This window comes from Odocoileus virginianus, chromosome 5 (assembly GCF_023699985.2).
Source record: "Odocoileus virginianus isolate 20LAN1187 ecotype Illinois chromosome 5, Ovbor_1.2, whole genome shotgun sequence".
NCBI lineage: Eukaryota > Metazoa > Chordata > Mammalia > Artiodactyla > Cervidae > Odocoileus > Odocoileus virginianus.
In genome coordinates this window covers 72,196,442-72,207,022 of record NC_069678.1, presented here as the reverse complement: position 1 = coordinate 72,207,022, position 10,581 = coordinate 72,196,442, and the positions used below count along the sequence as shown (strand labels likewise).

The 10,581-nt window shown below is 53.6% G+C and overlaps 1 protein-coding gene across 1 annotated transcript; it reads left to right on the top strand.

Moving 5' to 3' along the window:
- The first annotated feature begins 451 nt into the window (after nt 1–451).
- BSND (barttin CLCNK type accessory subunit beta) lies at nt 452–10,318 on the top strand. The gene is made up of 4 exons (XM_020871477.2): nt 452–628; nt 6,331–6,431; nt 8,585–8,854; nt 9,733–10,318. The coding sequence occupies exons 1-4, from the start codon at nt 452–454 to the stop codon at nt 10,142–10,144; spliced, it is 960 nt and encodes a 319-aa protein (XP_020727136.2). The 3' UTR covers nt 10,145–10,318.
- Nucleotides 10,319–10,581: the final 263 nt, after the last annotated feature.

Below are 10,581 nucleotides of genomic sequence, written 5' to 3'. Positions count from 1 at the left end.
CAGTGGCATTCTGATGTTTTTGGGCTGCAATATTTACCTGCTTCCCCTGGCTGGATGGTGCAGGCTGCTTGTTTGCCCAGCTCAGCCCCACACAGGGAAATGAGGTGATGTCAAAGCCTGGGCTGGGGCCCAGCCCCTGGAACCTCCCATTCCCTCCCTTGTGTATCCCTCACTCGGATTCCCACACGCTCCAGAGGGCCCAGAGGGAAGGTGAGAGGTGTGAAGGTGGGGGCACACAGCCACCTGCGCATAACTCCTCCAGCCTGGAGAACGGGGAGTGCCCCGTGGCTGGGCTGGACCTGAAGGGAGCCTGCCTTCCTCTCGGCTTAAGTCCTGATCGGCAGCGATCCCGGAGTGTCACTCCTCAAGTGTGAGTGCGTGTGTAGGTAGCTGGCTGGTTTGCTGGCGCCCCTCTGCAGGTGGCTCACAGGCCAGGCCTGGCCAGGCAGCCATGACTGATGAGAAGACCTTCCGCATCGGCTTCATTGTGCTGGGGCTCTTTCTGCTGGCCCTTGGCACATTCCTCATGAGCCACGACCGGCCCCAGGTCTACGGCACCTTCTACGCCATGGGAGGCGTCATGGTGATCGGGGGCGTCATCTGGAGCATGTGCCAATGCTACCCCAAGGTAGGTGGGAACAGTGGGAACAGGTGGGCTGGGGGCCAGGGCCCAGGAGGGTCTGGGGCTGTGCCTCTATTCCAGGCATCAGTCCCCCATCCTTTAATCATCTTGTCATCCTCTCCCCTTTACCCTTTCTTTTCTTATCTCCACTCTCCTGAGCATCCATCCATCCATCCATCCATCCATCCATCATGCTTCCATCCATTCCTTAGCATAAAGATTAATCAGAAGTCCCCTGAATCTGGAGCCCTGAACTAGGTACCATGGGGGAGACACTAGGCTCCATGTCTAGGTACCTAGGAGAACTAGGTACCATGGGGGAGACACAATCCAGGGTCTTGAAACCAGAGTTCTTGAGGGCTTGCTGCCTGCCGGGCACACCTGTATCCCTAGTGAAGTTCAGCATCCATCCTGAGCTTTTTGGTACTTCTGAAGTTCTATGTTTATAGTGGAGAAGCCTGAGGCTCAGAAAGTGAGGTTCCCACAGCTCCTGGGTATCAGAGTTGGGATCAGAGCTCAGATGCGTGGTGTCTAAAGCATAACCTTCCTCAGGAGGACGGTCCCTGTGTCCCAGAGCTGCTGAGAGCTCTGAGTGAGTCAGCTGGAACCTCATGGCTTGGGCAGTGCTCTCTCTTTTGGAGTTTTAATGTACTTCTAGCCTAATGAGTGACTTAATGATGGGAAGAGCACTGGTTTGAGAGTCTTGAGTTCTAGTTCTAGCTCTGTTCCAAAGTCTCCATGTGACCTTTGTCTTTCTGAGCCTCTGTTTCTTTTATCTGCAAAATGAGGCCCTGGGCTCCTATTTCTCCCAGCCTCATGGTTATTATGGAGAACAGAGAAGAGATGAACACTTTTGTGAACTGTAGAGTGTAATATTTAGGTGAAAGGCTGTCACCCTTACTGTTATTGATCCTCCCAACAAACCTGTGGAATGGGCATATCAAGTGTTGTAATCTTTTGGTGCCCAGAGAGGTTGAGTGGCTTTTCCAAGGTCACACAGTAGCTGGTCAGCTAGATCCAGGGAGACAAGGAAAGAAGCATGGATTCTAATTTGCACTCTGCCTCTAATTACCTGGGAGACTTTGGTTAAGCTCCTTCCCTCTCTGAGTCTGTTTCCACGTTTGTAGAATGTGTGAGTCAGGAAGAGAGGGTGGGAAAGAGGGTGTATCTTAAGGACCTCGCTGGTCCTGCCATCTGGGGCTCCAGTCCCCAGGCAGCCGCCACCCCCTCTTTTCTCCCCCTACCCCCCACAGGCCCCTCCTCACCTCTCGCCTGGGTGGCTCTGCTGGGGTTTGGGAGGAGGGAGGAGGCTCCCGGGGCCTGGGTTAGGCTCTCCCAGCCCTGCTTCCTCCACAGGCAGCCCCAGGCTGTCAGAGCGTTTATTCAGCGCTGGGGCGGTCCAGGCTGGTTTGTAGTCATTTACTGAGCAGTTTACAGTCAACCCGACTCTGCAATGCCCTGAGCAGAGGTCACCGGGAGAAGAAGGCCTTGGGGCCGAGCCACCCACGTCACCACCGCCTTCATCGTCACTCCCAATGAGGAGCCTGGACCCTGGGGGACGGCAAGGCGACGGCTGTGGGGGAGGACGGGAGGAGGGTCCTTCTTGCCCTGGCCCCCTTCACAGAGCTGGCTGTGGGCGGGGAAGGGGAGGGGGGCAGAGTGGCGGTGGGGATGAGGGAGAGAGATCAGGGACAGGGAATATTCTCGAGTATTAATGAGGAACTGTTGACGGATTCACGTGTTCCCGTGCTGCAGAGGCTGCGTGGTGGGGTAGAAAGAGCACAGGTTTCAGCGTCCGCCGGGCCCAGACTCAGATCTCTCCTCCCTGCGCCCCACTTCTGTGACCCTGGCAGAAGAATCCCCTTCCTCCCTGAGACTTACATGGCCGGGTGGGAGGAACCAATACGGTTTTGTATGTGGGGACCTGGCATCATGCCCGGCTGTCTCAAGATCAGTGTTGTGGCTCTGAGCGGGTCTTTGTACGTACGTGCAGGCGTGCGAGCACAGATGTGGATGTGTTTCAGGGCCACAGGCTGTTAGGGCGGCGCATCAAGGGAGAGAAGGCAAGTGTGCTGTGAACCAGGGAGGTGTGCTCGACGAGGGTCCCCTCTCCCACGTCGTCTCACCGGAGCCTGGGCCACTGGAGCCCTCAGCAAATACTGATGCCAGTCTTCCCTGCCAGATCCTCTCCTGCCTCAGAACCTGACAAGTGGGAATTTTCTGGATTAACAGAAATATAAATATAAGGGAATAGAATTAGACCATTATGATATGGGGGTAAAGTAAATAAGTAAAGTTATTCAGTTGTGTCCCACTCTTTGCGACTCTGTGGAATTCTCCAAGCCAGAATACTGGAGTAAGTAGCCTTTCCCTTCTCCAGAGGATCTTCCCATCCCTGGGATCGAACCCAGGCCTCCCGCATTGCAGGCTGATTCTTTACCAGCTGAGCCACAAGGGAAGCCCGATATGGGGGTGATACCAGTGTGAATTAAGCTGTCCCTGTCTTTGGAGGACTGGGGGGTCTCATGGAGGAGACAATTTTATACCTGCTGGGGACGGAGTGGGTTTCACAGAAAGAGGATTTGGGGTTTGTAGGTAAAGTAGAAGTTTGCCAGGCAGAAAAGATGAGGAAAGACATTCTGGGCAGAGGGAACAGGGTGAACAAAGACATGAGGTGAAAGAGCAAGGCAAGTGGGTCGACGTGACTGGAGGGTGCGGGGAACAAGGGAAGGTGGAGAGGGAGTGGGGCTTGGGCCCGTGGGGCCTGGATGCCATGCTGAGGACTTCAGACCCTACACTGTAGATGATGGGACAAGAGAGGGACATGAGCAGCTTTGCAGTTCAGGAAAGTTATCAGGCTGACATCTGGGAAGAGGAAGTTTCAAAAGCAACCAGCCAGTGGCGTTGGGCTGGGGGGTGATGCTCCTTCTCTGGTCCAGGTGAGAGGTGATCATCTCCTAGATTAAGACAGAACTTGAGCCCAAGGCTGTAGGAGTGGAGAAGACATTTCCAGTTCATCAAACATACAGTACCTGCTGTGGCTAGGTGTGGCCCTGGTACTTCCAGCTTGCTTACTTTATTGAATTTCCAAAGTAGACTTTTTCAGATTTAGTGGTCAGTAGGGTTTCGGGCTTGAGAGGAGGAGGAATCGGGACAAATCTAGCCGGTGGGACAGTCAGGGATGCTGTGCTTGTTAACTGAGGTGGGGCAAGGAGAAGGATTGACTGGAAAAGGTGGACCTCTTTGCCTGGCTTCTGCTTCTACCCTCAAGTTCCCCACTTCCCACTCCCCACTCCTGCCTGCTCGGCTGGAGCCCAGGACCAGACCCCTGATTGGTGACTGATGGATTGACCTCTCCATGGGCCTCCCTCCATCATCCCTCTGTTCCCTCCCTCTGGGAACTGCCCAAAACTCTGCCCAAACACAAATCTCTCTGTGTCCTCTCTGGCTGAAAACTTCTCCAGGGCTCCCACTGCTTCTGGATAAAGGCTGAATTTCTTAGCTGGGTGCTTTGTGGTCTTCATGGTCTGATCTCCCCTTCCCAGCTTCAACTCTGCCTGTCCCCCTCTCTTAAAAGATTTTGTGTTGTAAGATGCACAGGACTCTCCTCCTCCTCCAGGCTTTCACAGTGGCAATGACAATGATGCTGTAGGGTGATAACGCTGCTGCTGCTGGAGGTGCAGGTGCTGATGGGGATGAGATGATTACGATGTTGATGGAGATAATGGTGGTGATTATTACGATGAAGAGGAGGATGACTGGAGGAAGGGGAAGCTTCTGGGAAATACAGAACCATCTGGCAAATGCAGGACATACTTAGATGGAAGATACCCAGGGCCCTTCCTCATTTCCAGACATTTGGGGGAAAGCTTACTACTCACAGGTGTTCTAAGAACCCCTCCAGCTCTCATTCCCTTCTCCCCATCAGAATTGGGCTTTGATGGTGCAGACAAGTGTCTTTCATGCACTGTACTCTGTGGGAAGGGAGAAAGGAGGCTGCTGTTTATGAACCTGGTATAACACTGGAAAATGAAGTGAAAGTGTTAGCTGCTCAGTCATGTCCAACTCTTTGTGACCCCATGGACTGTAGCACATCAGCTCCTCTGGGGTTTCTCTGTCCATGGGATTCTCCAGGCAAGAATACTGGAGTGGGTAACCATTCCCTTCTCGCCAGGGGATCTTCCCCACCTGGGATCGAATCCAGGTCTCCCACATTGCAGGCAGATTCTTTACCCTCTAAGCCACAAGGGAAGCCCAAGGGTTTTATCAAATATTTGTTGGGGCAATTTTCAGTTGAGGAGAACAAGACTCAGAGAAGTCTTCGATAGCATTGAACTATGACTTATAGAGCAGCTACTGTGTGCTAGGCATTGTGCTGGGGGACCCCTTTTGTATTACCTCATGGAATCCTCACAGCAGGAGACAGGCAATAACTAATCCTACTTTTTTTTTTTCAAATTAATTTATTTATTTGTTTAAACTCTTAGTTTCAGCATGTGGGATCTAGTTCCCTGACCAGGGATTGAACCCAGGCCCCCTGCTTTGGGAGCACAGGATCTTAGCCACTGGACCACCAGAGAAATCCCCTAATCCTACTTTTTTAAACTGTGAAATATACATAAACTAAAATTTACCACCTGAACCATTTTTAAGTGACCTTTTCAGGGTTAATTACATTCACATTGTTATGGAACCAATTTCCAAAATGCTTTTCATCTTGTACAACTGAAACTCTATACCCAGTAAATGGTAACTCCCCGTCCCCCCTCCCACCTATCTGTGGCAACCACCGTTCTCCCTTCTGTCTCTATGAATTTGACTATTCTAGATACTTCATTTAAGTGGAATCCTATGGAATTTGTCTTGTGACTGGCTTATTTCCTCAAGGTTCATCCATGTTGTAGCACATGTCAGAACTTCATTTTTTTTTTAAAGGCTGAATACTCTTCCTTTGTGTATATACACCACATTTTGTTTATCTAGTCCTCCATCAATGGGTACTTAGGGTGCTTCCACCTTTTGGCCATTGTGACCAGCACTGCAAATATCTCTTCGAGGCAAAACCCATTTTACAGAGGATCACAGATGGGCTCTGGGAGGAGTGATGATCTGCCCAAGGAGGGCTGCTCACCCAGCCTCTCAGACCCCAAAGGCAGGGCGCCTCCTGCCTCATCCCACTGCCTCCTTTGTGATCTGCCTCCCCTCCACTGCCCCGTGCCCACCTGTGGTGTGGCACCTGCAGAGACCTCGAGATCCCGGAAAGTTCAGGTGTCAGGGTTGGGCACCACTTCACCCATCCCCTTCTCTGTCCTGTCTCAGCCTCTGTCGGTGCCAGGAAATACCTGACACCCATTCACCAGGTGTGGATGAAGGGCCTGCTGCATGTCAGGCAGGACAAGATATGACCTCCCCCAGGGAAGAGGTGCTGGTCTCATTCACTCACTGCTGCCCCCTACTGCCTGGAAGAGTGCCTGGCACACAGCTGATGCTCCAGGAGTGTTTGCTGGGTGAATGAGGGGCAAGTGGGAGCAGGAGCCCAGAGATCCAGACAGCCACCAGTGCTGGGCCCTCCTGTCAAACAGGGTGCGCTCCCTTGTGAGGTCTCTCTCCCAGGGTATGTGGAGAGGTTAGGTCTGTGCTCTGGGGAAGCAGCAAGTACGAATGTGTGTGGGCAGCTTCAGGGATGCCTTCTCCCCTTTGCCTTGCAGATCACCTTCGTACCTGCTGACTCTGACTTCCAAGGTGTCCTGTCCACGAAGGAGAAGGCGCTGGGCCTGCTGGACAACAGGCTTGCTGCCGAGATGAAGAGGTGGGTGCTGGGCCCTCTGGGTGGAGTGGAGGGAGGGAAGGGCGAGTGACCCCTCAGGCCAGTCTCTCCCTGCTGAGGAGAGTGGGGGGGTGGGGCAGGAGCAGAGGGGCGGTGTCTCCCCTCGGCTGCAGGCCCTGGCTTTACCTTCCTACTTACTGAGAACAGACTCTCAGAAATCATAGAGCGTTTTGGCCTCTCAATTCTATGAGGTGGTCATTATTGCTCCCATTTTACAGATGAGGAAACTGAGGCTTGGGGATTTTTGTCCTGCCGTACAGCGAATTAGTGGCAGCCAAATAGATGTGACCCTAAATCCCACACAGTGGTGACAACTACTACTCTAGCAAACAAGAGGCATAATGATGGCCAAGGCGCAGCCCTGGGGCCCTGCCACTTTTTGGCTGAGTGACTTTGGGAAATTGACCTGTCTCTCTTTGCCCCATCTTTGAAATACAGATACTAATAGTACCTTCCTCCTAGGCATTGGTGGAGGGGCTAAATGAGATAATAGTCATCTCTTGGCATCTGTGGGGAACTGGCTCTAGATCACCCTCAGACACCAAAATCTGCAGATGCTCTAGTCCCTTTTATAAAATGGCATAGTATTTGTTTATAATGTAAGACATCCTCCCATATACTTTAAATCATCTCTAGATTACTTCTAATACATAGCATGTAAATGCTATGTCAATAGTTGTAAATATAATGAAAGTGAAAGTGAAAGTCGCTCAGTCCTGTCTGACTCTTTGTGATCCCATGGACTATACAGTCCTTGGAATTCTCTAGGATTGTATGATATAATATAGATGCTATGTAAATAGTTGCTGGTGTGTGACAAATTCAAGTTTTGCTGTTTGGAGCTCTCTAGAATTTTTTTCCTGAGTATTTTCAAACCACAGTTAGTTGAATCCACGGATGTGGAACCTGTGATATGGATGGCAGACTTTATAAGCCAGGCACTAAGAACAGAGCCTGGACCATAGCAGGCCCTCTATAAGCCTTTGCCATCACTGGTAGGAAGCGCTTCCAAAAGCACCAGAAACCAAGTCAGGCATTTTGCGCCCATGACCTCTTTTGGTCTTCATAGGAACCTGTGAAAGGGGTGCTATTGGGCCTTTTATACAGATGTGGAAACTGAGGCTCAAGAAGTGCAATTACAAACCCAAACCTCACAGAGAGTCAATACCAGACCATACCTGCCTTCATCCCTGGAAGTGCCAAGTGCTGTCTTGCCAAAACATGGCAGCCCTGGAAGGGTGACTTGATCAGCCATCCCCCCTCCCACCCCTGAAGCCATGATGATTGTGCTAAGAAGTCCAGGCTGCAGATCCAGGGTCTGTGGCCAGGGCTCTGGGACTTTCTCTGTTTTGCTTGGGGAAGGAGGTGGTGATGGTATTTTCTGTCCCTGGTGCCCGGGTGACCAAATGTCCCAGGGGACTGAGGCAGATAGACCCTGGGTGGGTATTGGGACCAGCCTCAGGACTGGTCACACAGAGAGAGCTGTTGGAATAGAGCTGGGGCTTAGGTCGCCCTGAGCCTGGGCTCATCCCCATCACTCCCCAGCCCTGGATTCTAGAGCAGTGGAGAAGGTGGTGCTTGGAGCCCCAACACCGGCCCTAGGCCTGAGTCACCCAGGCAAGCCAGCCAGGGTCTGTGCCTCCACCTCCCCCAGCAGCTCCCAAAGTTCCGGCAAGGACTTGATGAGCTAACCCATACAGCCCAGCCCACAAGGACCACTCAGTCGCTGGGCCCTTACTGCTGCTGTGTCCTCATCTGAAAAATGGGAACGACCACTCTGTTTCAAGGGGTTGTTCAGAATAAACAGCATAAAGACTTCAGGCCACCGTCTGGAACCCAGCAAACTCCCAGTTAATGCAGACCGACCTTCATTTGGTAGTTGCAGCCTTGGGGTCCACTTTGGAGACATGGGGTGAAAGGAACACTGGCCTGAGTGTCTGAGCTCTCCCACTCAGCTTACCTTGCCTGGCCTCAGTCTCCTCATCCATGAACTGGGTACAATAGCCACTCCCAGAGGCTTCTTGGAGATCAGGGGAGAGCCGGTGCTCAGGACAGGCGGGCCAGGGGACAGCACAGAGCGAATCTTTGCCTACCTGCGTATTCTCTCTCCTGCTGTCTCCTACACCCCCATTCAGCCCCCAGCCCCCCTACGTCAGGCTCTGGGAGGCAGCCGCCTACGACCAGAGCCTGCCTGACTTCAGCCACATCCAGATGAAGGTCATGAGCTACAGTGAGGACCCCCGCCCCCTCCTGGCCCGAGAACCCGGACAGCAGCAGCCAGAAGCCAGCAATGGAGGAGAAAGTGGCCCTCGTGACCCTCAGGCCTGGTTGGAAGCTGCCGTGGTCATCCACAGGGGCTTGGACCAGGATGAGGGAGAAAGAGACCCGAGTCAGGGCAGGTTCAGGTGAGTGTGTGGAGCAGAGGGGTTCTGGGGTGAAGGAGGAGGGGGCGTGGGCCCTGAGGGTGACTGGACTGGAGACCCTGGACAGGAGAGAGGCTGGGACACCCTGAGGAGACGCGTGGCTCTGGGCTTAGTCACCTGGGCCTGGTTCCAGCCCCAGCTCCTTTGCTGTCGTACCCTTCAAATGCTCCTCACCTTGCCGAGCCTCTGTTTCCTCACATGAGAATAATCACTCCTACCTCAGAGTAGTCTGAATTCGCACCATGAGGAGCCAGGCGAGGAGCCAGAGCACCTGAGTTCAAATCCAGGCTCTGCTGCTGACGGGCTCTGGGCCTTGGGCAGGTCACTCCATCCCCTCCTCCGCCTCCTACCCCGCCCCCGTCCCCAGCCATTCATGAACGGGAACATGAATATTCCTCGTTCAAACCTGTAGCCTCTCACCCACCAGCACCCCTGGGCATACTCCCTGCCAGGCCTTGACACACCACCCTGCGGGAGCCCCTCATCCAGTGGGGGAGGCAGACGAAGGGACAGAAGGTGACACCCAGGGTGACAGGGACTCTGGGAGGCCCAGAGCAGATCCCTGAGTGGTTGGAGAGGCAGAGGAGTGACCTGGTTTGGATAACATAACTATGGTCCATTTCTTCAGCACCTACTATGTGCCAGGCCTCTTGCAAAGTGCTTTGCACTCATTATCTGCTATAAACCTCAGGGAGAACCATAGGAGTGAATGCTGGTATTTCCCCCATCTTACAGAGGGGGTAACTGAGGCCCAGACAGGTGAACTCACCTACCCCGGGCCTTACAGCTAGTGGCTGGGGTTCAGACCCAGGCAGTCTGACTCAGGGCTCCCCTCACCCTCTCCGCCTTTACCCCTGCAGCCCCCCGACCTGTCCCCAGGGTCCTGCACCCTTGGCTTCCTTCCAAGATGACCTGGACGTGGGCTCCAGTGAGGGCAGCAGCCCCAACCCGTCTCCACCAGAGGGAGCAGAACCTCAGCCCCCGCCTCCGGAGTCCTGGACCTGCAGATGCCAGCTGGACCGCTTCCATGACTTTGCCCTGATTGATGCCCCCACGACGGAGGATGTGCCTCCGGAGAAACAGCGGCGGGAGGCAGCCGTGACTAGCTCCCAGCAGAGGTCCCCGAGGACAGAAGAGGAGGAAGAGGCTTCAGACACAGGCACAGAGGGGCTGGCACAGGAAGAGGAAGACCTGTACTATGGGCTTCCCGACAGCCCCCGGGAGCCCCTCCCAGACAAGGAGCTGGGCTCTGAACCTGAGGCCCAGGGCTGACATGGAGCTGCTCCCGGGGTTCCAATCTGGCTCCACCACCAATCTCCATGCGACCTCACAGGGCTTCCATTTCACTAACTGCAAAATGGGGTTTGATTTTGCAGGCTCTCAGTGGGCCGAGAGCATTTTGAGAACCACACAGAGAGGAGATGATTACATTACTGGGCCGTTGCTGTTTCGATCATTAGTACCTTTTGTGGAGCTTTGAAGGTAATAGGATTTGTTGAGAAGATTTGCCGCAGCCAGAGCCCTCAAGTGCCTTTGCAGCTTCACCTCAAAGCTAGCTTCCAACCAGGAACCCTCCTTGGTGCTGGCCCTGGGCCCCTCAGCCCCTGTGAAAGCCCCTCTCCTGCTGAGTCTTTTGGTCCACTTGATGGATGGTGAAATGGGTCTTCATTCAGAGCTGACATCTGGTCCTGCATCCTTCCTGTAGCTTC

Excerpts from the sequence above, each read along its gene's own strand:
- BSND (XM_020871477.2), top strand. The coding sequence starts at position 452 with ATGACTGATGAGAAGACCTTCCGCATCGGCTTCATTGTGCTGGGGCTC. Across the intron at positions 6,432-8,584 it reads CTTGCTGCCGAGATGAAGAG|CCCCCAGCCCCCCTACGTCA; the intron begins GTGGGTGCTGGG and ends ACCCCCATTCAG. Across the intron at positions 8,855-9,732 it reads CCGAGTCAGGGCAGGTTCAG|CCCCCCGACCTGTCCCCAGG; the intron begins GTGAGTGTGTGG and ends TTACCCCTGCAG.